At 39.4% G+C, this 27,833-nt stretch overlaps 1 protein-coding gene across 1 annotated transcript in view; it reads left to right on the top strand.

The window, feature by feature from the left end:
* The first annotated feature begins 9,870 nt into the window (after positions 1 to 9,870).
* LOC118850266 (phosphatidylcholine translocator ABCB4-like) overlaps positions 9,871 to 27,833 on the top strand; it is a 124,237-nt gene continuing 106,274 nt past the window's right edge. Inside the window, exons 1-3 of the mRNA XM_036759530.1 lie at positions 9,871 to 10,050; positions 10,172 to 10,261; positions 27,257 to 27,314. Of these exons, the coding sequence (XP_036615425.1) occupies positions 10,182 to 10,261; positions 27,257 to 27,314 (138 nt within the window). The 5' untranslated portion in view covers positions 9,871 to 10,050; positions 10,172 to 10,181. The remainder of the gene's footprint in view (positions 10,051 to 10,171; positions 10,262 to 27,256; positions 27,315 to 27,833) is intronic.

Here is a 27,833-nt window from a genome sequence, read left to right on the forward strand (position 1 = left end):
CTCTCTATTTCCAAGAGTGCCAGAATAGATTTAAAATAAATTTTGCTTTTCTATAATGTATATGGAAATGCTCATTCTGTTTGCTATTTGTTAACTTAAGAATAAAAATGTAATTAAAAAAAGGAATTTCACAGCATCCCTTGAAGTCACAGAAAATATCATAGGACCAATCAATCAATCATCTTGCATTTATTAAGGTCTTAAAATTAAGGCTGGGAAGCACTGGTTAAGAAAATTGATAGAGAATTGTAAATTCGAGCCTTGTAGGAAATAGTCCATTCCTTCCCCTAAACTGTTTTGAAATATATTTAGGTGGTGTTTACAAACACTTGGATATGTGGCTAAACAAAGACTGGGATTTTGCAGTTATAGTTTTATGATAACCTCATCTGCATCAACATAAATAACCTTCCACATTTGACTAGTTTCTGTCTATTTTGTTGCTCTCCATGTCATACCTATCCAACCCAAGAGTTCCATGAGGCAATTTGACCTTGGACCTGCCAAGGTTACCCTTGTGTATCATTTCTCCAAGCTGGAATAAACAATATTATCTCAGTGTTTACTAGCAATGTCTCCACTGAATGTTTCTAAAAGCGAAATGCAGAGCTGCCTACAAGTCTACCATGGCTTAGAAAGGTCTAAAAAACAGAACACAAGGGACCAAATCATTATCACCACCATCACTGACTGTACCAAGTGCCTGGGGGTGTGTTGGACACTATGTACTTATAAGAATCCTTTTTATCTCATGCATTTTATAAGAAGGGGAAAAGAATAGGGATTCAAGAAATTATTTTTAAAAGGAAAGTTACCAAGGACTAGCAGTGTTTTTAGAGATGGGGTGGTGAGAAACAAACTTGAGGAAGAAAATGCAAGGGTGGGGTGGTATACTGAATGCAAAGATGATTGGATCTAGAATCAAAGGACCTGGGTCTGAATCCTTAATCTGCCCCATACTATCTTTATTCAATCTCTCTGGGCCTTAGTTTCCTCATATATAAAGTGTTAGACGACCTCCATCAGAAGTCACCTTCCTGCTCTGAATTTATGATCTTTTGTCGTGGGTTGGAGTTTTTGAGTCTAGGGGGAATTAAACTATATAAACCAAGGCTAGTATGTGAAATTTAGAAAATGTCAAGAGAGTTAAGCAGTAGAAAGTTTGAAAACAACCAAGATCTTGTGTAATAGACATGTGCATATATGAGAATGACGGTTCACAGCAGTTCACTTGGGAACCAATTAAAAACTAGGAAGCAAAAGGATTGACTTGTTAGCTAGAAACAAACACAACAAAAAGCAGAAAAAGACCTGAGGATATTCAAATCAGAGAACCTGAAAGGAACTTTGGAGGTCACCTAGATTGCCTTTCTATCTTACAGCAAAATCAGTTGTTGTTCAGTTGTTTGTCAGTCATGTCTGATTCTTTGTGACTCCATTTGTAGTTTTCTTGGTAAAGATACTACATGGTTTGCCATTTCCTTCTCAGGCATATTTTACAGATGAGGAAACTGAGACAAACAGAGTTGTATGATTTGCCCCAGGTCACCCAGCTAGTAAGTGTGTGAGGCCAGATTTGAACTCAGGAACATGAGTCTTCCTGACTCCAGGCATGGCATTCTAGCCACTATAGCCCAAGCAAAATCATAACAGCCTGATAAAAATTTGTCCAATAAGATAATATATGCAAAGTGCATTTGTACTGCCTAAATGTGAGCTATTATTATCATCTTAAAGACCTCTAGAAAATAAGATTCAGGGGGGTGGGGGTGTGGAGCCAAGATGGCGGCTGGAAAGCAGGGACTTGCATGAGCTCCCTACCAGGTCCCTCCAAAAACCTATAAAAAAAAGGCTCTGAACAAATTCTAGAACTGCAGAACCCACAAAATAGCAGAGGGAAGCAGGGATCCAGCCCAGGACAGCCTGGATGGTCACTGGGTGAGGTCTATTACACATGGACCTGGGAGCGGAGGGGAGCAGAGGGGAGCGGAGCCCAGCGTGGGCAGCGGCAGGACCAACCAGACCAGGAGTCAGATGGAACAGGCCCTAGCACCCTGAATCAATGAGCTGTGGCAGTTACCACCACCCTGGAGGCAGCCAGGGTGGTTCAGTTACAGAACTACAGCTGTAGTTGCTTCCAGCCCCAGGCACCCCTGGTGGGAAGAATTAAGTGGAGGATCAGAGCAGGAGTGTAGAGCCGGCTTAAGATCTGAGTCAGGTCCAGGTTGGTGGTTCTTGGGGAAGGAGGAGTGCTGGTGTGGCAGAACTGGCTGTAAAGAAATAGCTCTGAAAACAATGGCACATCCCCTCAAGCTTGGAACAAAGTACTCTACAAGCAGTCATATCCCGCTGAAATACTCAAGGGTCAAGTTAGTTGGCTGGGAACATGGCCAAGCAGCAAAAAGAGACTCAGAATCAGTCTCAGACTTTGGAATCTTTCTTTGGTGACAAAGAAGACCAAAACATACAGCCAGAAGAAATCAACAAAGTCAAAGAGCCTACATCAAAAGCCTCCAAGAAAAACATGAACTGGTCTCAGGCCATGGAAGAGCTTGAAAAGGACTTGGAAAAGCAAGTTAGAGAAGTAGAGGAAAAATGGGGAAGAGAAATGAGAAGGATGTGAGAACACCATGAAAAACAAGTCAATGACTTGCTAAAGGAGACCCAAAAAAAATACTGAAAAAAATATTAAAGAAAACAACACCTTAAAAAACAGACTAACTTAAATGCAAAATAGCTCCAAAAAGCCAATGAGGAGAAGAATGCCTTGAAAGGCAGAATTAGCCAAATGGAAAAGGAGGTCCAAAAGACCACTGAAGAAAGTACCACCTTAAAAATTAGATTGGAGCAAGTGGAAGCTCGTGACTTTATGAGAAATCAAGATATTATAAAACAGAACACAAAAGAATGAAAAAATGGAAGACAAAGTGAAATATCTCATTGGAAAAACCACTGACCTGGAAAATCGATGCAGGAGAGATAATTTAAAAATTATTGGACTACCTGAAAGCCATGATCAAAAAAGGAGCCTAGATATCATCTTTCAAGAAATTATTAAGGAGAACTTCCCTGATATTCTAGAGTCAGAGGGTAAAATAGAAATCGAAAGAATCCACAGATCACCTCCAGAAAAAGATCCCAAAAAGAAAATTCCTAGGAATATTGTCACCAAATTCCAGAGCTCCCAGGTCAAGGAGAAAATACTGCAAGCAGCCAAAAAGAAACAATTTGAGTATTGTGGAAAAACAATCTGGATAATACAAGAACTAGCAGCTTCTACATTTAAGGGATCAAAGGGCTTGGAATACAATATTCTGGAGGTCAGTGGAGCTAGGCCTAAAACCAAGAATCACCTACCCAGCAAAACTGAGTATCATGCTCCAAGGCAAAATATGGGTTTTCAATAAAATAGAGGACTTTCAAGCTTTCTCAGTGAAAAGACCAGAGCTGAATAGAAAATTTAAATTTCAAACACAAGAATCAAGAGAAGCATGAAAAGGTAAACAAGAAAGAGAAATCACAAGGGACTTACTAAAGTTGAACTGCTTTGTTTACATTTCTACGTGGAAAGATGATGTTTATGATTCATGAGACCTCAGTATTAGAGTAGCTGAAAGGAATATGCATATATATATATGTGTGTATGTGTGTGTATATATATATATATAGACACAGGATATATATATATGTGTGTGTGTGTGTGTGTGTGTGTCTGTGTCTGTGTCTGTGTGTATGTATGTATATGTATATGTAGGTATATATATGTGTGTGTGTGTGTGTGTGTGTATATATATATATATAGACACAGGGCACAGGGTGAATATGAAGGTATGATATCTAAAAAAATAAAATCAAATTAAGGGATGAGAGAGGAATATATTGAGAGAGGGAGAAAGGGAGAGATAGAATGGGGTAAATTATCTCGCATAAAAGTAGCAAGAAAAAGTTGTTCTGTAGGAAGGGAAGAAGGGGCAGGTGAGGGGGAATGAGTAAATCTTGCTCTCATTGGATTTGACCTGAGGAGGGAATACCATACACACTCAATTGGGTATCTCACCCCACAGGAAAGAAGGAGGAAGAAGACAAAAAAGGGGGATGATAGAAGGGAGGGCAGATAGGGGGAGGAGGTAATGAAAAACAAACACTTTCCAGAAGGGACAGAGTCAAGGGGGAAAATTCAATAAAGGGGGATAGGTTAGGAAGGAGAAAAACATAGTTATTCTTTCATAACATGAGTATTGTGGAAGGGTTTTACACAATGATACGCATGTGGCATATGTTGAATTGCTTACCTTCTTAGGGAGGGTGTGTTGGGGAGGGAAGCAGGGAGAGAATTTGGAACTCAAAGTTTTAAAAACAGACGCTCAAAAACAAAAAACGAAAATAAGATTCCATGTGGTTCCATTCTAATAGTAGTAGTAATGGTAGAGGTTCACGTGCATATAGTGCTATAATTATAACTATGATTATTATTATAGTTTAAATCCTCATTTACATAATAAAAATACTAAACCACACTTTTTCATTCCTATACAAAAGGCAATTTTGTTTGCCCATCTATACAAGAATCCACGGAAAAATATATATTTTATTTAAATATTTCACATATTTTTATTTATAAATATATTTGATCATTAGAGAAATAAATATTAAAGCAATTCTGAGGTTCTACATCCCACCTATTAGATTGATAAAAATTGCTAAAAAGGAAATGACAGATGCTGGAGGATCTGTAGGAAAATAGTTGCATGGATGGTACAGCTGTGAAAGGTTCCAATCAGTCCGGAAAGCAATTTGGAATGATACACAAAATGTTATGGCTCTAGTGAGCCTATTCCCCAAAGACATTAGAGGAAGGGAAAAAAAGGTCCTATGGTTATAAACATACTTATAGTAGCTTCTTATGTGTTGGCAAAAAAAAAAAAAAAGGAAACTGAAGGGATGCCCATCAGTTAGGGAATGATAGAACAAATTGGCCTACAAATGAGGATTAAAGATAATTTTTAAAATACAGAGAAAGACTTATATGAACTGATAGAGAGTGAAATGAGCAGGGTATGCATATGTACACACATAATATCAATATTATAAAAATGAACAATTTTTCCTTGCTGGCTCTCTAGAATGATCTTCCCATTAGATGGTTGGAATATCATTTGGGGCCTGTGATCTTAGGGCCTTCTTTCTGAGATTAATTAATTTAAATTAAATTAAAATTTTAATAATAAATTTAATTAATGAATTAATAATAAATAAATAATTTGAATTAATTAATTAATTAATCAAACCTATATATATTTCATTTATGCATAATTTTTGCATGTTGTCTACCTCATTAGGTTAGAGATGGCTTCTTGAGAAGCCAGGACTTTTTTTTGTCTTTGTATCCCCAGCATTTACCACAGTGACTAACGAATCATTGTTCAGTCTTTTTTCAGTCATGTCTGACTCTTGGTGACCCCATTTGGAGTTTTCTTGGCAGAGATACTGGAGTGGTTTGCCATTTCCTTCTCCAGCTCATTTTACAGGTGAGGAAACTGAGGCAAACAGGTTTAAGCGACTTGCCCAGGGTCACACAGCTAATAAGTGTCTCAGGCTAAATTTGAACTCAGGAAGATGAGTTTTCCTGACTCCAGGCCAGGTACTCTATCCTCTGCATGACTAGCTGGCCCTCCTTTTCAGAATGATACTTTAAAAATAATAATTGAAGGAAATATCAGATTTCGGTTAAAGATTAATGAAAGTAAATGTGTAATTTGTTTTTGTATGTTTCCCATTCAAGTTCATGGACCTTCTGAAAATCTATCCATGGACCCCAGGTTAAGAAGCCTTCCCCTATGGCTAAATATTTCATCCCTAAAAGATCAGCCTACTTGGTGCTGAGCGTCTAGATACTAAACTAGATTGATTCTCAGAAAGCAGAGACTGTTGCTGGGACTGTATCCAAAGTCTTTCCATCATGCTAGAACCTGCCAGACCTTACAACACGCTAGCATGACCTTCCAAAGCTCAGGATCCCTCCCATAACACAGTGAGGCATCAGAGTAGGTCAAATTAAGAACAACAGTAGACAGCATTTATATAATGCTTTAAGATTTGCAAAGTGCTTTATTAATATTAGTGCTGGGCCTGGATTCAGGAACATTTGAGTTCTGAAATTCTGAGAAGGTGCCCATAGATTTCATCAGACAGCCAAAGGCATCCATAACAAAAATAAGCTTAAGATCCTCTGCCACAGAAAAATAAAGTTTGCTCACTCTTTCAAAAATATTAACTGCCTCCTATGTTCAAGGCACTGTGAGCAATTTAAAAAATTAATTAAAAGTAGTCCCTGATCTTAGGTGTCTTATAATTTGGAGGGGGAATTTATAATCTATTATATCAGGAGATAGTGTGGTGAAATGGTCACAGAAACATAAAGGGAGCTCTTAAAATTGGGTGGAATCCAGTTGGATACACAAATGCACAGATATTCACAGGACTTTTTCCAGTAGACAAAGATACATGTTCTAGTTGGGTCCCTGTCCTCAAAACCGATAGATTCAAAGACTATTTTCCTTCAAGGCAAACTCCCTGTGTTAGCTCAGACAAATACACACACACACACACACACAACCTCCTTAGTATTACTTGGCGCTTTAAACTTCACTCTCCATCTCCATCCCTCAGGTTCCCACCTTTCTTTTTCTATTTCTTTTTTAGATATGGAGACTTTATTAAGTTACCTGTCAACCGTCTCTTCTTCTGGATCCACACTTCAACTTATTTGCATGTCACTCCATGTTCAGGAGATTCCTAATTGATGCAGAGCAAGCACAACATGCTTGTGTGAGAGTCTTGAAATAGTGATTAATATTGGATTGGAAGAAGAGCAGAGTCGTTTGAATAGAGAATAGAAAAGGCTTTCCTAACAAATATTCTCTCTCTTTTCTTCAGCCTTTTCATGTGGGTGGAAAAATCTCAACTAAGTCCCTGGTGAAGCCAATGCTAATTCTTTCAAGATGGCTTCTGCTGACAGTATGCCACACAACATCCTGACCATTTACTGCTATGTGGCCTGAGTGATAGGATATGTTCATTCCTATTTTAGTCTTTCCATACAGGCCAACTTCAATTTTTAAGTTATCTTAATCATCTCCATAAAGTCCTGCTTGGAGGCTTCATTATGGCATGGAAGTGACCCTGAGTTCTTGAAGGTGGGATCAACAGATCATAAGTTCTGTGAGATTTTACCGTGCTGGAAAGTGTTTATGTATGGTCTCAATATTAGATTAGACCTGCTTTATGAGGGCAAACCTACCTGAGTATGGAAATGCCCATCACTCGTAGTAGGCTGATCACTCAAGATGTATCTTTTGGATGTGGCCACTGACAAGACAAAGAAAAATAGAATATGGGCTTCAGTTTTATGTTGCCAAGAGGCAGAAATGGTAGAAGATAAAAGTCTCCATTTTAGATCATATATAAACATTAACCTAGCTATTGGCCATCTGGATATGGGATCTTTTGCAGTAAACAATAAATAAATATACCACTCAAGAACCAAACTCTACCAATCTTGGCGTTCTCATTTTAAATGAAACTAGGAGATGAGAAGAGTTTTCATCTAAATAGATGAATGGGTCTCCTTAAGAACAGCAAATGAAGTTGACAGAGTTGGTTTTATCATGAATCCAAAAACAACCACCAGAAAAATTTCATGAGGCATTCGGTCATCTCACTTAAAGGGTTTATGAGCATTAGCAAAAAGACTGTCATCATGATAATAGCTGCAGCTTACTGCCAACATCTGTTGCAGAAAATGAGGAGATAGAGAAATTCTGTGAGAGACATGAGGCCCACCAAATTAAAATCAACATTTATTTTAATACTTGGTGGCTTTGATGCCAAGGTGGTCATAGACAAGAATGGTGAAAAATATGTTGGAAAAAATAAGAGCTAACATATAGTGCTTTAAAGTTTGCAAACTTTTTTATATGTGTTGTTTCCTTGGATTCTCACACTAGCCCTATTAAATAAGTAAGGTATGGATTATTACCCCCACTTTTGTTGTTGTTCAGTTGTTTCAGTAGTGTCCGATTCCTCCTGACCCCATTTGGGGTTTTCTTGGCAAAGATATTTGAAATTGTTTGTCATTTCCTTCTCCAGCTTATTTTAAGATGAAGGGACTGAGACAAACATATTGAATAGCTATTGAGTGTATGAGCCCGGATTTGAATTCAGGAACATGAGTTTTCCTGACTCCATGCCCAGCACTTTGCCACCTAGCTGTTCCCATCTTATGGATAAGTTAAGATTAGACACAGATAGGTTAAAAAGTGTCTGAGGCTGGATTTGAACTCAGGTCTTCCTTATCCTAAGTCTAGCACTCTTCTCTATCCACTGCAGGGACAAGCTGTTTCTTCAGTTGCTTTCTATTACAGAGATTTGACACTAGTTTGAGAAAGAGGTCAGAAACAAAGAACAGCAATTGTTTGAGCTCTCCTTCAGCATCCCAAGATCCTTCTACTCCATGAGGTCGCCTCAGCCTTAGACACTAAAAGTGAAGCCAAGGTATTCACAGCATTGGATGAGGTCAGTAGAGAATGTCAAACAAACTAGAGTTTGTGGATGTCATGGAATACTGCTGAGCTTTGAGCTCATAAAAAGAATATGAGAATTTAGGAAAATGTGGGAAGTCCATGAAAGTAAGAACAATATTGGCCAATGTTTATGTGCAATTTTGAGGTTTGCAAAGTGATTTATCTCATTTGATCCCCACAATAACTCGTGAGGTAGATCCTCTTATTACTACTCTTTCCCAGATGAGAAAACTGAGGCTGAGAGAAGTCAAATGACTTTGTCCTAATCACGTAGCTAATGAAGGTCTGAGACAGGACTCTAACTTAACTCTTCCTGACTCCTCCTCCATCATGCATCCTGGTCTACCACCTAGTATGAAGAGATGCAGAGAGAGGTAAGGAGAATCAGGGGGAATGACTGGGTAAAAACAAAAGGCATTTAAACTTTTTTAAAACAAAAGTCTCCGGTATGATGACCACAAGCATCCTTTCTAGCTTTAAAACTAAAGGAAAGAAGCAGACTTTGTGGCGAGACAAAGGCGAAACATAAAGAAAACTCTTTTGATTTTGAAGATTCATGACTTGCATAGATTAATCAGTCTTGAGGAGGGGTAGTTAGAGGTGGGAGATGAGAGCTGGTATAGTGGTCTCCACTGGATTCTTTTCAGCCCTGTGATCTCTGGTTGGCAGCCAGAAAAAGTAGCCCATATAGGCATAAAAGAGAAAGAAACAGTCTCTGTCCCTGCATCAGCCAAGGATGCGTGTGTGTGTGTGTGTGCGTGTGTGTGAAAATTGTACAACTGATAAAGTAAACTGCCCCGTACTTAGAGTGTCTCAGAAAGCTAGACTCGCCAGGGGAAACATCCTAGCTCCTGGGCTTGGCAGGGCTTGGCTCGGGTATCACCACAGCAGCATCCACGGCTGCCCCCACCCCATCAGTACTTGGCTGGGGGAAGGAGGCGACAGCCACTCACCACGGCCCTAGAGGCCTGGAGTGGGGGTGGGGGTCGCGGGGAGAGGAGTGGGGGTGGGGGTCGAGGGGAGCAGCAGTGGGGGCGGCGGGCCGACGGTGCCTCTCACCCCAGCAGTTCCGCGCGCAGGGCTTGTCCGTCTTCCTCCTGCGGGCCCTGACAGCCCCCCAGCCCCGGGCGGCCCCGGGGAGGCGTTGACCTGCAGCGCCCCGAGAGGTCAGGCTGCGTGGGGCTGGGAGGAGGAGGCAGCGAGGCCGCGGCGAGCAAAGTCCAGTGAGCTGGGCCTCGGCCGTGTCCTAGGGAGCTGTGTGTTCTTAGAGCGGGACAAAGAACTTGGAGGTGAGCTGGGTGCCCAGGCACACGCGGGCGGCCCGGGCCCGGGGATTCCGGGCCTCCGGACTCTGGCTGGGCATTACAGGCATCCCAGGGAGGACTAGAGAAAACGACCTGTCCGGGGGGCACTGCCCGAGCAGCTGGGGACCCTTCCACCCAGATGTGCCCCCATGCCATCCAGGGAGGTGAGGGAGGAGGATCGGATGGGGAGAGGATGATGGGCGTGGGGGATGGGGAGGGGACATGTCCTGGGTGGAAGGAAACAAGTGCATGTGCTCTTCAGTCCCGTGCTTTTTTTCCCCCTAGGCAGGCTGAGATGGACCGTGAGGAGGAAAGGAACGGGACAGCCGGCAGCTCCTCGGGAGCCGAGGGTGACTTTGAACTAGCCACCACAAGGTCCGTACACCCGTCATTCCATTTAGTTACCGGTGCATAGTGTCTAACTTGGCCCAGGAAAAAAAAATTCAGAAGAATCTCTTGCTGCCCTTCTTTCATTCGGAATCTATGAAATAAAGCGCCCCCCTTTAGAGCCTTTGGGGAGGCTTCTCTGGAGATTTTGACCTTGAAGCAAAAGTTTTTGTTGTTGTTTGCTTTTGTTTGGGAAGCTCCCAGCATCCAAGCAGCAGCATCTGCCAGTCTCCTTCCGGAGGAGGATTGGAGAAGAAAAGGCTGCCCTTCTTGTCTCTATTCCTGTCAGGAAAGCCTCAGGCAAATATCTGTGCATAGATTACATTTGGGAAACCGGAGTTAGTCGTAATATGTATGCACCTTCAAAGAACCCGGTCTAAGTTCTGTGGGTCGTTTTTCTCCTCTTGTTTTTTGTCCCTTGGGTGCTTTATTTTTTAAGAGAAAGAAGAGGAAAGAAGGTCAGCCCTGCAAATGGTCATATTCCCTCCCCCACCGTCCTTTCCCCCTTTGGAAAGGGGCCTTTCCGCAGCAGCCTTTCTCCCTGAGTAGCTAGTGTTTGGTTCCAATTCAGCCGTGCTTGAAGTGAGAGGGTGAAAAACCCTGAGCTCTGTTGCTTTAGGAAAAGTATCCTTTTGGTCTCTGATGGGAACAAGTATCTTTGGTGCTGAGGGGATGGCTTCTAAGTAAAGCTCCTAAGTCTGGAAAAGGTCTCTCACCTGAGGTAGTAGGTAGAAGGAATCCCCTTTTCATTTACACCCAGGTAGTTGATGAAACTGTTGCTTACAGTGGCTGAGTTCATGCCAGGCCACCCAGAACTAATTGAAGTACTTTGCCAAATGATCAACCCAGGAAGACACCAGTATTCCTTCAAGCTGTCTGAATACTGGCTGATAATTGTACTATCATTTCTTAGGCTCATAGGATTTTAGGGCTGGAAGAGACCTTAGAGATTACCTAGTTAAACCCTCCCTATTGCATGTGAAGAAATTGAGGCCCAGAAAAGCTAAGTGACTTTTCCAAAGGTAACACAGGTTCTCTGGAATTTGTGAGACAAGTTTCTTTAACTAGAACTCCACTGCTCTTACCATTATATCATGCTGTCTCATTCTACTTGGAGAGCTGCGATTTTTTTCCTCCTCAGTATGGCAAAAATCTATAGAAAACTTCATTTTACTGGGTATTTATTTCATTACTTCTAGGGTCTGGGATTATGCATCTTTGGGTGCTCCTTCTACCCACAGAGATTGACACCTCTTATAATTTAATGGTTGTTTTGGTCAAATGATTCTTCATCCTTCAGCTAATCTAGACACAAATCTTTGGAAATTTATCTCACCTTATTTTCAGATGATAGCAGATAATATATTAGTAATTCTGGGCCTTCCTTATGTTTTGTAGAATCTGCTGGACCATGTACTCCCTTGACATAGCCTTTGAAAATCCAGGGTCACTTTCTCTCCACAGGGATGATGCATTAAAGTAAGATTTCAGTGGAATTTTCCTGGATAGCATTAAGGAAAAAGCTAAACAGATGGTTTGGACAGCTAGGTGGTAGAGTAGATAAAGCACTGGGCCCTGAGATCTGGCCTTTGACATTTACAAGCTGTGTATCCATGAACAAGTTACTTAACTTCTGTTTGCCTCAGTTTCCTTAGTTGTAAAATGGAGATAGTAAAATCACCTATTTCACAGGGTTACTGTGGTGATCAAATGATAATCGTTGTGAAGTGTCTGGCACACCGTAAGTACTATATAAATTCTAGCTTTTTATTTTATGGTGTAAAATTATAATTGCAGAAAGTTCAAAGGCAGTATGGCATAGTGGATAAAGATAATTTCTAATCTCTGATTGAGGAAATCCTGCTTTAAGCTTGGACCTATAGTGGCTCTTTGACCTTGGGCAAATCATTTAATCTCCTATTTCCCCCAGATAACTTTGTAAGGCAAGGGTTCTTAACTTTTTCTGTTAAGCCCTTTGGCAGTCTGGAGAAGACTGTGTACTCCTTCCCAGAATGATGTTTTTAAATAATGAAGGAAATGCTAACTTTCAGTTAAAGGTTATGAAAATTCCCACCCAAGTTCAACATCTTCTAAAATCTGCTCAAGGGGTCTGTTGGCCCATTGTTAAAAACTTATGTTCTAAAAATATGTTTTCAAGCTGACACTGGTCTGCAGTTATTTACATCATTGAAATCAGAAGTATGGCCCCCTAAAAAACACATAAAGTGATCAGCAGCAGTGACCCAGTACATAAAGTGCTGGGATGAGAGTCAGAAAGAACTGGCTTTAAAAGCAGCTTTCTGACCTTGGGCAAGTCACAAACTCATTGTACTTAAGTCTACTCTGTTGCTCTTATCCACAAAATCGAAGACTAGATTGAATTTGCATTGGTAGAAGAAGTTCCTGTGCCAGGAATTCCTCAAGATTCTCATACCGTATTCATCGTTAAAATCAACAGTGTTAATTTGGAGGTAAAGAAAAGTAACAGATGGTGCAATGGAGGGACTAATCACAAGTCATTGACTATGGAACATTTTCAGTGACACAGTGTCACTGGATTGGCTGAACATTAGATGAGTTCCTACCGTGGTTCTGATCATGAATAATGGTGATGTGCAATAAGAATGCAGAACAGAGAGAAGCTCTTTCTCTTGCAGAGCTTAAGGTTTCATATTTCCCTCAAGGAGGGAAGTATGTAGAGAGAAGGCTCAATATAAATTGCAACTGTAAAGCACAGGTACTTAACCTTTATTGTTGTCATGGATCCCCATGGCAGTCTGATGAAGCCTCTGGGTACCTCAGAAGAATAGTTTTGCTCTGCTTGAAATAAAATATATAGAGTTACAAAAGAAACCAATTGTGTTGAAATAGAGTCATCAAAATTTTTTTTTGAAATAAGTCCAAAGGATGCAGCTAGGTGGCACAGTGAGTAGAACAGTGAGTAGCCCTTGAGTCAGGAGTACCTAAGTTCAAAACTGGCCTCAGACACTTGACACATCTACTAGCTGTGTGGCCTTGGGCAAGTCACTTAACCTCAATTGTCCTGCCTTCCCCCCTGCAAAAAAAAAAAAAGAAATAAGTCCAAAGACTTCAGATTAAGAGCCTCTGCTTTTAAAGTATCAATGACAAAACTCCCTCATCCAAGATGGTCTTTTCTATGGCTGTGTTCTGATCACATCCCACACCTGCCTCCACTCTATCTCATCACACCAAGTTTGTTTTGCCCTGTGATCCATTGCATAAGTACTGTTATGGGACGGACATAGTTCATCCCACTGGAATGCCTTTCTGGAATTAGAGACTATGCCTTGGTGAGGAAGCGTTGATGGAAGTCCACTACCAAATCCAGAGCATGATCTTGAAGGCTGGCTTCCATTCCTTCTTTTTAGACCTGTAGCCATGCTGATCTACTAGGTTACTGGGCACCAACCCAAAAACGCCACAGTTCTAAGATCTCTTGGGCTATTCATTTCTCTTAGCCATCCTTGACTATTAGGGGTGGATGAGGCTTCAGTGTTTGTGGCTGAAGGGATACTAAGTGAATGAGTAGCAAGAGAGGTACTCCTAACAAGATCACAAGGCTTGTCTCAGGGATGGTCTTTTGGTTTTGGAGGTTATGTGAGCATAGGGAGACCTGTTCCTTCAACTTAAGAGCTAGTGAGTGCCTAGCTGACTTAAAATTTGAATGCTGTTCTGGCTGCTTGTAGAGTATGTTGTGGGTAAACCTCAGGAACCTCCAGTTCCCATTAACTGCAGGGATTGGTATACAAGGGCAAGGAAAAACTGGGAACAGAAGCTGCCATTCATGTAAAAAGTGATTCTTTAAGTGGAGAGGTGAGCAGAGTTGTTTTGACAGAATTCTGCAGTAGACAGAGCAGGGCTGTAATTAAAAACTTATGGTATACTAACAATAATAAAATAGAAACATGCAAAGTATCATCTTAAGAGTATACTTAAAACCTTAGCCATATTATCCTGCATATTTCCATAAAAGGGAACCAATCAAATTAATAAAAAATACTTGTTTGTCTTCTGTCCCCTGTTGATTCTGTTACCTTTGATTTTTCCCCTTTATATTTAAAATACATAATTATAGCTAATGTGTATGCTATTCTGGTTCTGCTTGCCTTTCTTTGAATCACTTCATAAAAGTCTTTCCATATTTCCTTGTATAACATGGCATAAATATTTATAATTTCCAGTAAATTAATATACCATAATTTATTTAGCCATTCTCCAATCATTGAGCATATAAATTCATTCTGATTTTTCCTATTACAAAGAAAGTGGCTATTGATATTTTTATATCAATAGGACTTTTTCCACAATCTTTAGGCTAAATCAAGCAATTAGCAAGCATTTATTATGTACCTACTGCATGCCAGATACTATACTAGACACTAAAAATGTCATAGCAATGAAATTGATGGCTCTGTGACTTTTATTGTATATTTTTGTGTAGATCTTCAAAAAGGTCACAGCAGTCTACAAGCAACAGTGTAATTCATATCCAAAAAATATTGGTTAAGTATCTACTGTGTAGCTCTAGATGCTACAATATGGTCTTGTTTCTCCACAGCTCCTAAAGCATTTGATTATATGTATATATATATATATATATATATATATACATATATATATATATATTACTATTGTGAGAGTTTAGTGAGTATAAGAGCCTATATTAAGGTTATCTTGATTTTTATTTTTCTAGTAAGAAATCTGGGCATCTTTTCAGGTAGCTATTAGCAATTTGTATTTCCTCCTTAAAAATGGCCTTTTATGTGGTCTAATTATTTCTCCTTTGGGAAAAGTATTTTATTCTCACAGATATACATCAGTTCTCTATACATTCTATGTCTCATACTTTTATCTAATAGACTTATTGAAAATTTTTCTCAATTAAAAATTATTTTAGAGATTTTTTTACAAACACCTTTTCATGTAACAAAGCCCATCAATTTAACCTACAAAAATATCTTCTCCTTGTTTAATAAAAATGTACTTCCTTCCCATAGTTGAAACAAATATTACATTTCCTCTGTTTTGAATAATTTTTAAAATATTTAGATAATTGGTCCAGTAAGATTTATTGCAGAGTGTGGTACATGATGAGAGACAGCTTGGCATGGTTGCTGGAGGGCCTGCTTTCGAATTAGGATGACCTGATTTCCAGCCCTGCCTCTGCTATATGCCAGCTGTGGGACATGGTGCAGGTCACTTAACCTCCAGAGTTGGCTGCTGGTTCCCAGCCAACTGTCTAAGATTATAAATTGCAAAGCAGATGCTCATCTACATTAGTAAGGGGAGTTCCCTATACCCGTGGTATCAAATTTCAAATAGAAACAGTGGCCGCTAAACCATACATAAGGATCTTTATGGGCCACATATTGACTTAGAAAACCACATGTGTAGATAGAGATAGAGATAGAGATATATAGGTATATAGATAGAGATATATAGATATGTGTGTATTGTATGTATGTGCACATACATACAATGAACAGATATGTATACATACACGTGTATGTATATATACACACATACGTGTATGTATATATACACACATGTGTGTATGTATTAAGACATCAACACATTAAAATCAGATAGGAATTACATTTTTATTTGGTTTGGGCCATCTTCTGGACGGTGTTGGCCCACGTGTGGCCTGTAGGCCTAATGTTTGACACCTCTGGCCTATACCAGTGAAATCACAGGTCCAAAAAAAAAGTATATGGTATGGATCTAAAAGCCCAGTTTCCTTAGTAGTATTTTTTTAATTAAATGATGATTCCTTTCCCCAGTCTTAGGAACTAATGACACACTAACCTGTTTTATTTTGTTTTGTTACATCGGATTCTGTTTCCTCAATTCAATTATCTTGCTGGTAGGAGGTTCTTGTTGTTAAATTGTTCAATCATGTCTAATTATTTATGACCCCATTTATGGGGTTTTCTTGGCAATGATACTGGAGTTTTTTGGCCAATTCCTTCTCCAGTACAATGGAGGAAACTGAGGCAAACAGATTTTGAATGATTTGCCCAGGGTCACACAGCTAGTGTCTGAGGCTGGATTTGACTTCAGGTCCTCCTGACTCCAGGCCCAGCCTTCTATCTCTTGAGCCACCTAACTGCCCTGGTAGGAGGTATGGAACCTTATGTATTGTTCAGGTACCTGGTGATATGATACTCCAAGCAGAATGAATCTTAATCTTCAGAGCCAATAAAGGGTATTAAAAATGAGGCCTATCCTGTGCAACCTGATTGGAGCTGATATGAGGAGACCAGAGAGCAAGAAAGTACCTTTTTGATCCTGGTAGGGGTCCAGCTCAGGGAAGGAAGTGAGTCACTTTAGTTAGCATATCTGTGATCACAAAGTGGAGTGATACCCCAGGGATGGGAGATTGTGGGATTTTTAATTGACCGTCATGGTTGCTGCTAAGCTTTAGAGGCTTAGGTGGGACATTACCATTGAGCTCAGCGTTGGGCAAGTGGACAATCTTAAGGTACTCTTTTTGTCAGCAGAGTTGGGGATGGGGTGCTGCATTGTCCCTAAGACTTGAGAGATGCTTTGGCAAGAGGTACTAGTCCTCCCTTGTCCTGTAGCTCCCTTCTTTAAGGGTGAGCGAGAGATGGACATGTAGTATAGGGGCGAGAAAGAGTCCTTAGCACCATAAGAAACGATGCTTCCTGTACACACAGCAGAAGATGCACCTGGTCTTTGCAGTGAACATTTTCTGTGGGCCAGGAGACGTTATGCTAGAGCACAAGAGAAACCAGTACTTCAAGTGGGTAAATGTACCTTATACCTCAGGTCCCCCTGCATTCCCCTTCCCCTTTCCTTTATTTTCTCCTTCTCTTTCTCCTTTCTTCCTCCTTCTCCTCCACCTCTTCCTCCTAAAAATTTGAGAGTGGGGGTGAGAGGGAAGAAAACAATAGAGAGAAGAAGTCTGGGCTCATCCTTTAAATAGGTGTTTGGTAATACCTTTTCTGAAAAAGGCGAGAATTTGGAAGAAGGCTGAGTAGAATCCTCTTCTGATGAGGAATGAATCTGGGATGGAATTTTGATCCCTTCGTGAGTCCAATGAGCTCAAATTGTTAAAAATCACTCTCCGATTTTATATGATTTGTTGTTGCCGCTGTTTTGATTGAACACTTGTTTCAGTCATATCCAGCTTTTGTGACCCCATTTGGGTTTTGAGGGTTTTTTTGCAAATATGCTAGAGTGGTCTTCCACTTCCTTCTCTAACACATTGACGGGAGAGGAAACTGAGGCATATAAGTTTAAGTGACTTGCCCAGGGTCACACAGCTAGTGTCTGAGTTCAGATTTAAACTCAGGGCTTCCTGATTCCAGACCCAGCACTCTATCTATTGTGAACTAGAAAACAGGCATTGTTTTGTCTTCTAGCATAAGAAAGATGCAAAGGACTTTTCAAAATATCAAATTTTATTCAACTTGCTCCAGTTATAACTTTATTCTTGAAAATACATATAAATGTAATTACTCCCCTTTTAAGAAAGTGTAGAGTATCCTTTATTTTCTACTGTTTCCTTAATAGGTTATTGTGCAGATTTTTGTTTCATTGCTAAAATGCTTTGCAGATTTCCTGAATCCCATATGTAGATTGGGAGCCACCTGTGTTCTGATGTCAAAACAGTTACCAAGCTATACTTAAAAAAAGGAAAACTAGATGAATGTTTCCAATATTTTGGAGAAATCCTCTAGGGAAGATTTATGGAAAGACCTGTGTGATTTTGAATAAGTCCCTTCTCAGGGGCTCAGTTTCCCCATCTGGAAAGTCAGAGGTTTGGGCCAGATACTAAGAGGTATTTGACTCAGTTAGTTGAAGCTCAGTCATCAATAATACTATTATAGCATAGCTTATGGAATGTGTTACAATGTATCTTCCCTATGTTGATAACAAGGAAACTTCAAACTGTTGGTACCATAATCTCACACTGACAAATTAACATTTGACGATGAACCTCCAGCCCATATTTTTGACCTTTGTTTCATCAGATGAATGGATTATTTTCCAACCCAAAAATCTTAATAATAGAACTGTTCCTACAGATGGATTAATGAAGTCTTCAGACAATAAAAATATATGTGCATAATTTGGAGCAGTTGAATAAATGTCTGTAAACAGACAGCAAGCAGTGTATGCGGTCTGGGGAAATTCCTCATCTTTAAGGAGAGATAGCAACTGTGATGCATAGGGTGCTGAATTTGGAGTGTGGAAGATCTGAGTTCAAATGGTACCTCAGACATTTACTATCTATGTGACCCTAGGAAAGGCACGTAACCTCAGTTTCCTCATCTGTAAATTAAGGGGGTTGGACATGATGACCTCTAAATCTATGTTCCCATGACCTTTAAATTATATGATGATTGGGGTTAGCATTGGTCTTAACTAAGTTTGGGATTATATGCTGATTTGATACATAGTGCAGACATAAAAAGTACTACATTAAAAAGAAAAACCAGAAACAAGGAAACACAAAAATACCTAGGAGGAAGTTCAAAAGGGGCACAAACAAGCAGGGCAACATGGGTACTACCATATTAAATTTAATATATACTTTTCAAAAGAAAACCAAGCTATACTTAAAAAAAAGAAAACTAGATGAAAGTTTCCAATATATTGGAAAAATCCTCAGGAGGATTTGTGGAAAGACCTGTGTGACCTTGAATAAGTCACCTGTCAGGACTTCAGTTTCCTCATGTGAAAGGTCCAGGGTTGGGGGTCAGATAGTCTCTAAAGTCCCTTTAGCTCGAACTCTATACTCCTCTGACACAGAGGCTGAGAAGACCCAGAGATGCTGCTATCTACAGCAGGGCAATATGTCGTCATACTGATGAGGTCATGAGTCTCCTAAAGAATGAGTTAATATTTACATATGATAAAGTCTGCTGGGCATGAGTGAAGTGATTGAGACAGATGTATGGAAATCATAATTAATAGTGAATTGTTCCAGAAGGCATGGGGAAAGCAGTGGCTGCCAGCCGAGGACAGTACTCCAGCTGGTATTCACCTGTGTGACTGCTGATTTCTAAATCTTAGTTAAAATGATAAATATTGAAATAAACAAAACCAGGCATAAGTACAAAGCTGAAGGAATAGGCGATTTGACATCAGTAGAAGAGAACCATCCAAGGTAACTGGATTTAAAAAAATTCTTATTGGTTTCTAAATGATGAATTTGTAACACCTTTGCCTTTCTAGTTATGTTGCACTTATGAACATATTAAAATCAATGGATACTTCCTAAGCACACACTGACTTGGCAGGGAAAGAAGGAGCCTTGGGAGCCTGTACTGCATAGCTGAGGAAGTTAAACATGCCTGCCATTTAAAGTTTACCATGGAAAAACCATACAGTAGATTATCAATGGTGAATAATGTAAAGTTCACCATACAGTCTGGTGGTAATACCATTGATTACAAAAAGATATTATAATTCAGTTGTTGTTTAATCATTTCAGTTATATAGGACTCTTTGTCACCCTATTTTGGGTTTTCTTGACAAAGATACTAGAGTGGCCTGCCATTTCCTTCTCCAGCTCTTTTTATGGATGAGGAAAGTCAGGGAATCAGGGTTAAGTGACTTGCCCAGGGTCACCTAGCTAGTAAGTGTCTGAGGCTGGATTTGAACTCAGGTCTATTCTAACTCCAGGTCCTGTGTTCTATCTACTGTGCCACCTAGCTGCCTCATTATAATTTTACTAAATTTTCACCCCATTATCTCTAATATGTGCAAATGCACTATATTAATATCTCACTTGGTCCTTTGAGATATTCTTATAATCTGGCCCTTCTATTAAATAGAATCCCTCCTTTAAAAAAAGCTTGAAATTGGGAAAAGGAAAGGATGAAGAGGATCAAACTGGTAGAAACTAGAAAGGACAAGATATCTAAAGGAAGCCCATATGATAGGTGCAGAGTTCAGCACGATGGTGGATCGGAGTGTGTTCAATTCAATTAGTCTTTCTTGTGCATCTTCTGTATTCAAGGCTGTAAGCTGGGCAGTGGAGGTACAAAGATGAGAAGCAGCCTAAACCTGGCATTCAAACACTTGACTATCTGTTGTGGGGGTAAGAGTGGGTAGAGGAAGGGAGTGCTGTCAGCAATTTGGGGTTAATGTACAATTAAGGAATAATATAAGAAGGGCAAAAGCAAGATCTAGACAAAGCCCTATCAGGAACCAAGGGAGAGATCATGTTTATGAGGTTAGGGTTCTAACAATCAGACATCAAGAACATTCCAGGCAAGAACAACAACAACCAACAAAAATTCACAGAGAGAGTAAGAGACTCTGTATTGGTGGGGGAGAGATTGAAAAGAAAACCCAACAGAATTCAGGCAACACAAAACCTATGTCCATTAGTGCCAGTTCTGGGCAAGGCAGTAGGACGTGCACAAGGAAAGTACAGTGTCTCTGTCACCAGCAAAAGGACAAGGGTAAAGATGGAGAAAGATAAGTTGGTTCTTGAGGTCAGGAATTGGAGAAAACCCTAAGAATGGAGAATAAGGAATTTACAAAGCAATGCATCAGATCTGGGGACAGAGGAGACAATTTGGGGCCCATATTGGACCAAAGCCTTTTTTTTCTGCTGAGAGCTCCAGGAAACAAGAGAACTTGCAAGCAGGAAAGGTTCTATCCAAGGTGGGTAGAGCTGACTTAAGACTAAGCAGGTCCCACTCACTTGGGCCTCAGCGAGAAATGATTAATATACTTCAAAGACCAGAAAAAAGAGCTGAGAACAGAGATTAAATTTTTAAAATTAATAAAAAATAGGCAGTACCTGGTGAAGGTGACTCATGCTTTTGTCAGATTATTTGATTTTTTTTGGAAACCTGAGTAAGGTGAACAGGATAGCTCTATGAATGATGGTTTCTATCTGTAAGAAGAAACTGCACTGTCAGACTGAGTTTAGCTGATGTTTTGCTTCGAAATCCTCTGTAACCCAGACCAGTTCTCCTTCCTTCACCTTGATAATAAAAAAGATCTTTTTATGCACCTGCGACTTCTGCCTATGTAGACATAGATTGTGGTGACAAGATAAAATATGAAAGGGGTCAGGATTTTTATTGAGACCACAGTCCCAGAAAAAAATCCACCCCCCCAAAAAAGTCTTGGATATGACTGAATAGACACCTCAGGCATTGCCAAGAAATGACTCTGGGGTACCATATTGCATAGGGTATGCATTGGCTTCCAATTATGTAAGAGCACTATCTCCTCTAGGATTCTCCCTAGCTGAAGCTTCCAGGAGGAGAATCTTCAATATGAGGTTGTTGGGTTGTGTTATACATGCTATGACTACAGTAGTGTTTGATTTAAAAAGTGGTTCACTAGATGTCAGGAATTTGATTAATTGGGAAAATAGTTCATAGTTTTTACTTTGGAACTGGACAGGACCTTAGAGATTATTATCTTGTCCAACCCAATTTATTTCTAATTTTTTTTCTATGTTGTATGTTTTTCCCAATTACATGTAAGAAAAATTTCTAACATTTAAAATAATTTTGAGTTCCAAATTCTCTTTCTTCCTTGTTCTCCCCTCCCCTCCTTGAGAAGGCAAGAAATTTAATATAGATTATACATGTGCAGTCATATAAAATATATTTCTTTCATGATTTAGGAGTAAAAGTTGATACTCTAAGTAATTTGGGAAAGCAAGGAATAGTTTACTTATCAGATTTGTGGAAAAGTAAAGAATTCATGACCCAACAAGAGACAGAGAGCATTACAAAATGCAAAATGGATAATTTTGATTATGTCAAATTGAAATGTTTTTGTACAAAAAAAGCCAATGCAACAAGAATTAGGAGGGAAGCAGAAAATTGGGAGAAAATCTTTGCAACTAGTACCTCTGATAAAGGCCTCATCTCTAAAATATACAGGGAGCTGAGCCAAATATATAGGAATACAAGCCATTCCCCAATTGAGAAATGGTCAAAGGATATGAACAGGCAGTTTTCAGAGGAAGAAATTAAAGCTATCTACAGGCATATGGAAAAATGCTCTGGATCGCTGCTGATTAGAGAAATGCAAATCAAAACAACTCTTAGATACCACATCTCTCCTGTCAGATTGGCTAAAATAACAAATCAGGAGAATGATAAATGCTGGAAAGGATGTGGGGAAATTGGAACATTGTTACATTGCTGGTGGAGTTGTGAGCTGATCCAGCCATTTTGGAGGGCGGTTTGGAACTATGCCCAAAGGGCTATAGAAATGTTCATACCCTTTGACCCAGCAATACCACTTCTAGGGTTGTATCCCAAAGAAATCACGCAAGCGGGAAAAGGACCCATATGTACAAGAATATTTATAGCAGCTCTCTTTGTGGTAGCCAAGAATTGGAAATCAAAGGGATGCCCATCAATTGGGGAATGGCTGAACAAGCTGTGGTATATGAAGGTGATGGAATACTATTGTGCCACAAGAAATGGGGATGATGCAGACTTCATAACAACCTGGAAAAACCTACACAACATAATGCTGAGTGAGCGGAGCAGAGCCAGGAGAACGTTGTGCACAGCCACAGATATATGGATTCCGTGAGGACCAACCCTGACATACTGCGCTTTTCTCAGCAACCTAAGGGACAAGGACAACTCCAGGGGACTCACGATGGAGAATACTATCTTCATCGAGACAAAGAACTGCGAAGTTTGAATACAGACTGAGGCACACTACAAGCTCGCCTTTTCTGCTTCTCTTTTGTTTTTGTTTTTGGTTTTTTTTTTTTTTTTGGTTCTGTTTCTTCTTTCTCATGATTCATTCCATTGGTCAAGGTTCTTCTCCACGACTTGACTAGTGCATAAATTAATTCAATGCGAAGTTATACATGACAGCTATATGAGACTTCATGCCGTCTTGGGGAGGGAGGGGGAAGGGAGGGGAGAAAAACTGGAACTCAAGACTATGTAGAACCGTGTGTGGTAAACTAAAAATAAATAAAGAAATTTATAAAAAAAAAAAAAGAAAATAAACCAGAAAAAAAATATATTTCTATATTAGCCATGTTGTAAAAGAAAATACAGACAAAATAAAGTAAAAACAGATATGTTTTGATCTGTATTCAGACTTCATCAGTTCTTTCTCTTGAGGTGGAGAACACTTCTCATGATAAGTCCTTCAGAAATGTCTAGGATCATTGTATTGCTGAGAATAGCTAAGTCGTTCATAGTTGATCACCATACAATATTGCTACCACTATGTACGGTGTCCTTCCAATTCTGCTCACTTCATGTTGCATCAGTTTGTATCAGTTCATATAAATCTTCCCAGGTTTTTCTGCACCTCATTTCTTGGAGCACAATAGTATTCCATCACAATCATATACCACAACTTGTTCTGCCATTCTCCAATTGATGGGCATTCCCTCAATTTCCAATTCTTTGCCATCACAAAAAGAGCTGCTGTGAATATTTTTGTACATATAGGTCCTTTTGCTTTTTGTTTCTATGTCTTTGGGATACAGACCTAATAGGGTTAAAAGGTATGCACAGTTTTATAGCCCTTTGGGCATAGTTCCAAATTGCCCTCCAGAATCAATACCATTTGTTTTTGACAGATGAAAAACCTAAGGCACATAAATGTTAAATGTCTTGGCCACAGTAACACAGGTACTAAGTAGCAGAAGTGGGAAGGGAGTCCAAGTGTTTGACTCCAAATCCAGTATTGTCAGTTACTGCCCTGGTCTTTATTGCTAGAGCTGCAGCATTGCACTGGCTTGTTTTCTCTATGAAAGTTGGGTCATATTCATTGGGAGCCACACTGTCTTTTGGGGAGCTTTGTTTAAACTTGATTAGATGAACTGGAAAATTCAAATCCAATTGAAACACAGAGCTCTTTTCTTTCCAGGAATTTCAAGAAACCTGATCTGAAGTTGAATGCAGGCAGCAAGTCTCTGGCCAGTGCTCTTCTGCCTTAGCACATCTATTAATTGTAATTTATCAAAATCAACAGAGAAACTATTGGTCAACTTAATAGCCTGATAATATTAACTAAAAGAAAAGCTTTTCTGGGAAATATTATACTTTTTCAAAACTAATAGTTTTATTTGTTTTTAACAGTTGACTTCGTAAAACCTCTCCACCTTAAAGTTGCTCTGACTACCCTTACCTACATTGTATCTATTGCTTATAAGGCTTATTTGACACCTAAAATATATCCTTCCATGTATTGCTAATTTATCCTGGGTCAGCTCAGGCACGAATTTTATTGATACCATGTTCTTCAAATATCAAGAAAATGCTGGCTTTTATTATGCCACTTAGTTTTGGAGTTTCTTGTTTTTCAGTCTTTTAGTTGTGTCTGACTCTTCATGACCCCTTTTGGGGTGTTCTTGGCAAAGATACTGGAATAGTTTGCTATTTCCTTCTCATTTTACAGCTGAGGAAATTGAGGCAAACAGGATTAAGTGACTTGCCCAGGGTCACACAGCTAGTAAGTGTCTGAGGCCAGATTTGAACTCAGAAAGATGAGTCTTCCTCACTCCACTACCTGACACTTTATCCACTGAGCTATCTAGTTACCCTCAGTTTTGGAATTACTGAAACAATATAACAGCCCAGTGGGACCTTCCCATTCAGAGACCAGCATAAAATCAGGGACTGCTGTGCTGGATCTGGGCTGGGTGAACAACAGTCATTAATCAGGAATCCAGTAACAACATGTTAATGTTAGAAAGTTGAGTACCCATGCTCTGTGGGGCTAAGGCCCTGGCTACCCAGAGCACCCTCTGTGTGAATTTATTATAGGACCACTCATACTGAAAATCACAAATTATAAAACTGCTGATCACGATAGTTTCCTATATATAATTATAAAAATCATTTTCATTGAGATTTTGGAGTCAGTATGGTATAATGCAAAGAGATCTGCCTATTTGACCCTGGCCAAGTCACCCAATGTCCGCAATGTCCCTGACAATTCTCTAATCCTATAAGTTGCAAAACAGACATTAATCCATATTAATAGAAGTAGGTTCCTTCCTGGGAGTTCCCTATGCCAATGAAATAACAGATCTGGACAAAAAAAGTGTGGATTTTCTAAATCCTGTATCTAGAAGAGGAAAATCACCCACAGATGTTTGTACACATCCCTATTGGGTATCAGTTAGCTATCCAGTAGTCTTATCATTTAACCTGGGAAGACAATAACTATGGAAAATTTTCATTTCTCATAGCTATTACTTATATATGTAGAGAGTCACAGAGAGAGGTAATATAGTGGATAGAGCGCTAGTATATCTGGCAAATCAATTTGGAACTGTAGCCCCAAAGTCACTAAACTATCTATATATGCCCTTTGACCTAGACATCCCCAACTTCCCCCAATGGAATGGGTGGATGAGAACACTTTGTGCCAACAGCCATGAGGACAGCTGAAGCAGATGCTGCTTTAAAGCTTGGTCAAACATTGAAGATGCCAAGGTCATCCACTCCCCGGTGTTAAACCTGAAAATTTGGTTGAAGGAAACAACAGAGCTAGGTGATAGAAAAATCCATGTTGTTTATTATTTTCCCTTAAAGCATAGCTAAGCTAGCTTACTTGTACATACAAGGAGTCAGAGCATAAGCTCTGGCTCTCTGAACAAAGCAATGAGAAAACTTATATACATTATTTTAGCAGACCTAGCAAGCCTGTATTACCTCACGTTTATGACCCCCATGTATGTTTAACCATGATACAAGAAGAGGATTTTCCTTAATGGAATAGGATTTGTAAAGCATGTTGACAAAGGTCAGTTAATATTAAGCGAAGTTGTCTTTCTTATGGTTAGGGTCTCATCCTTTAATGGCTAACAGGGGTAAGAATGTCCTTAGGTCAGTCTAATCTGGCCTTGTTGATAGTGGTAAGGGTATTTCCTGAGCAAACTTTTAGAGAGAACAAAGAAGCCCAGGTCCTGGATCTTCTTCCAGTTACTCATTAATTCAGGCTCTGGGTCTGGTTAAAATTAGAAATGATATAAAATAGTATAATATTTTCCACACTGGCCATCGCTGGTCTTCAAGACTTTTGTCTTGCCACTGGACTTTGATGACTCTGGAAGAGAGAGTGAGGCGTATGACTTTGTGCAACTCTGACTCATCTAAATCCAATTCACATGCAAGTCAAGATCTCACCCAATGATGTCATTGGTCCTCTTTGAAAATGAAAGATGAACAGCAACGCTTTGACCTAGCAATGTACTGCTAGGTCTATTCACTGAAGAGATAAATAAAAATGAAAGGGTCTCATACACACAAAAATATTTATAGCAGTTCTTTTTTTTGTGGCAACATACTAGAAACTAAAGGGATACCCATCAATCGATGAATGGCTGAAAAAAATATGGCATATGAATGTAATAGAATACTATTGCCTGATAACAAATGGTGAACAAGATAGTTTCAGAGAAATCTGGGAGGACTTATTTAAACTGAAACAGACTGAAATTAGCAGAACCAGGAGAACAACTTATATAACAAGAACAAGAACCTTGTACAGAAAATCAACTTTGAAAGACTTAAGAATTCTCTTTGATATAACTAAAACCCTTGACTTTAGATAACCAGTGATGCTACCCACCTCCTAACAGAGGGGTGATGCTTTTCTTTTTCTTTTTTAAATAGTAGATAGTGGGAAAGAAAGAAAACAAATTTTTGTTAGTTGAAGAAGAAAAAAAGGTAGAGAGCTGGTCTTAGAGTTAGGGCAACTTGAGTTCAAATCTCATCTCTGAAACATTCTTTCTGTGACAATGAATGGGCAAGTCACAAACTCTTAGTGCTTCAGACAGCTCTCAAAGACTAAGGAAATCATAAATCTGCCCCCTGAAACATTTTATGCCCCATTGTTATGACTTATCAAATGCCTGAAATATGCATAAGTGGTGCTTAATAACTGTTGATTGGTTGGTTTTATCTCATGAAATATACAAAATATTTATAGTACATTTATAATTCCAACTATTATCTTTTTCAGTAACCAACAAGATGGGAAAAAAATGAAGAAAGCTAACATGATCAGCCCATTAACATTGGTAAGTTATGGACTGTGTGTGTGATGCTGTCTTTCAAATACAAAACTGATACTAATTAAGGGGAAGGGAACAAGCATTTACTAAGTACCTACTATGTGCCAGGAACTGTGTGAAATACTTTACAGATTATCTCATTTTATCCTTACAACAACCCTGGGAGTTAAGCGCTAGTATGATCCCCACTTTACATTTCAGGAAACTGAGGCAGACAGAGGTTAAGTGACTCATGACAAACATATTTTAAAGTACTGTGTTCAGAGCTGTCTGCTAGCCACTTCAGGAGATAAAAGGTTCTTTTCCCTTCACTAGGCTATAATATCCTGAGAGAGTTGAATTAGGTGTTCACCGATGTCTCCAACAGCTCTAAAATCCTATGATTCTTGAGGGCGCTGGCATAAGATTTCAGGTCTGACAGAGACCTTAGAGAAGTCTAGTCTGGCTCTCTTAGGATATTACAGCCTAGTGAGGGGAAAAGACAATGACACGGACAACTATGATACCCAATATCGAATGCATTAG

Source organism: Trichosurus vulpecula, chromosome 5, assembly GCF_011100635.1.
Source record: "Trichosurus vulpecula isolate mTriVul1 chromosome 5, mTriVul1.pri, whole genome shotgun sequence".
In the NCBI taxonomy this organism is placed as follows: Eukaryota; Metazoa; Chordata; class Mammalia; order Diprotodontia; family Phalangeridae; genus Trichosurus; species Trichosurus vulpecula.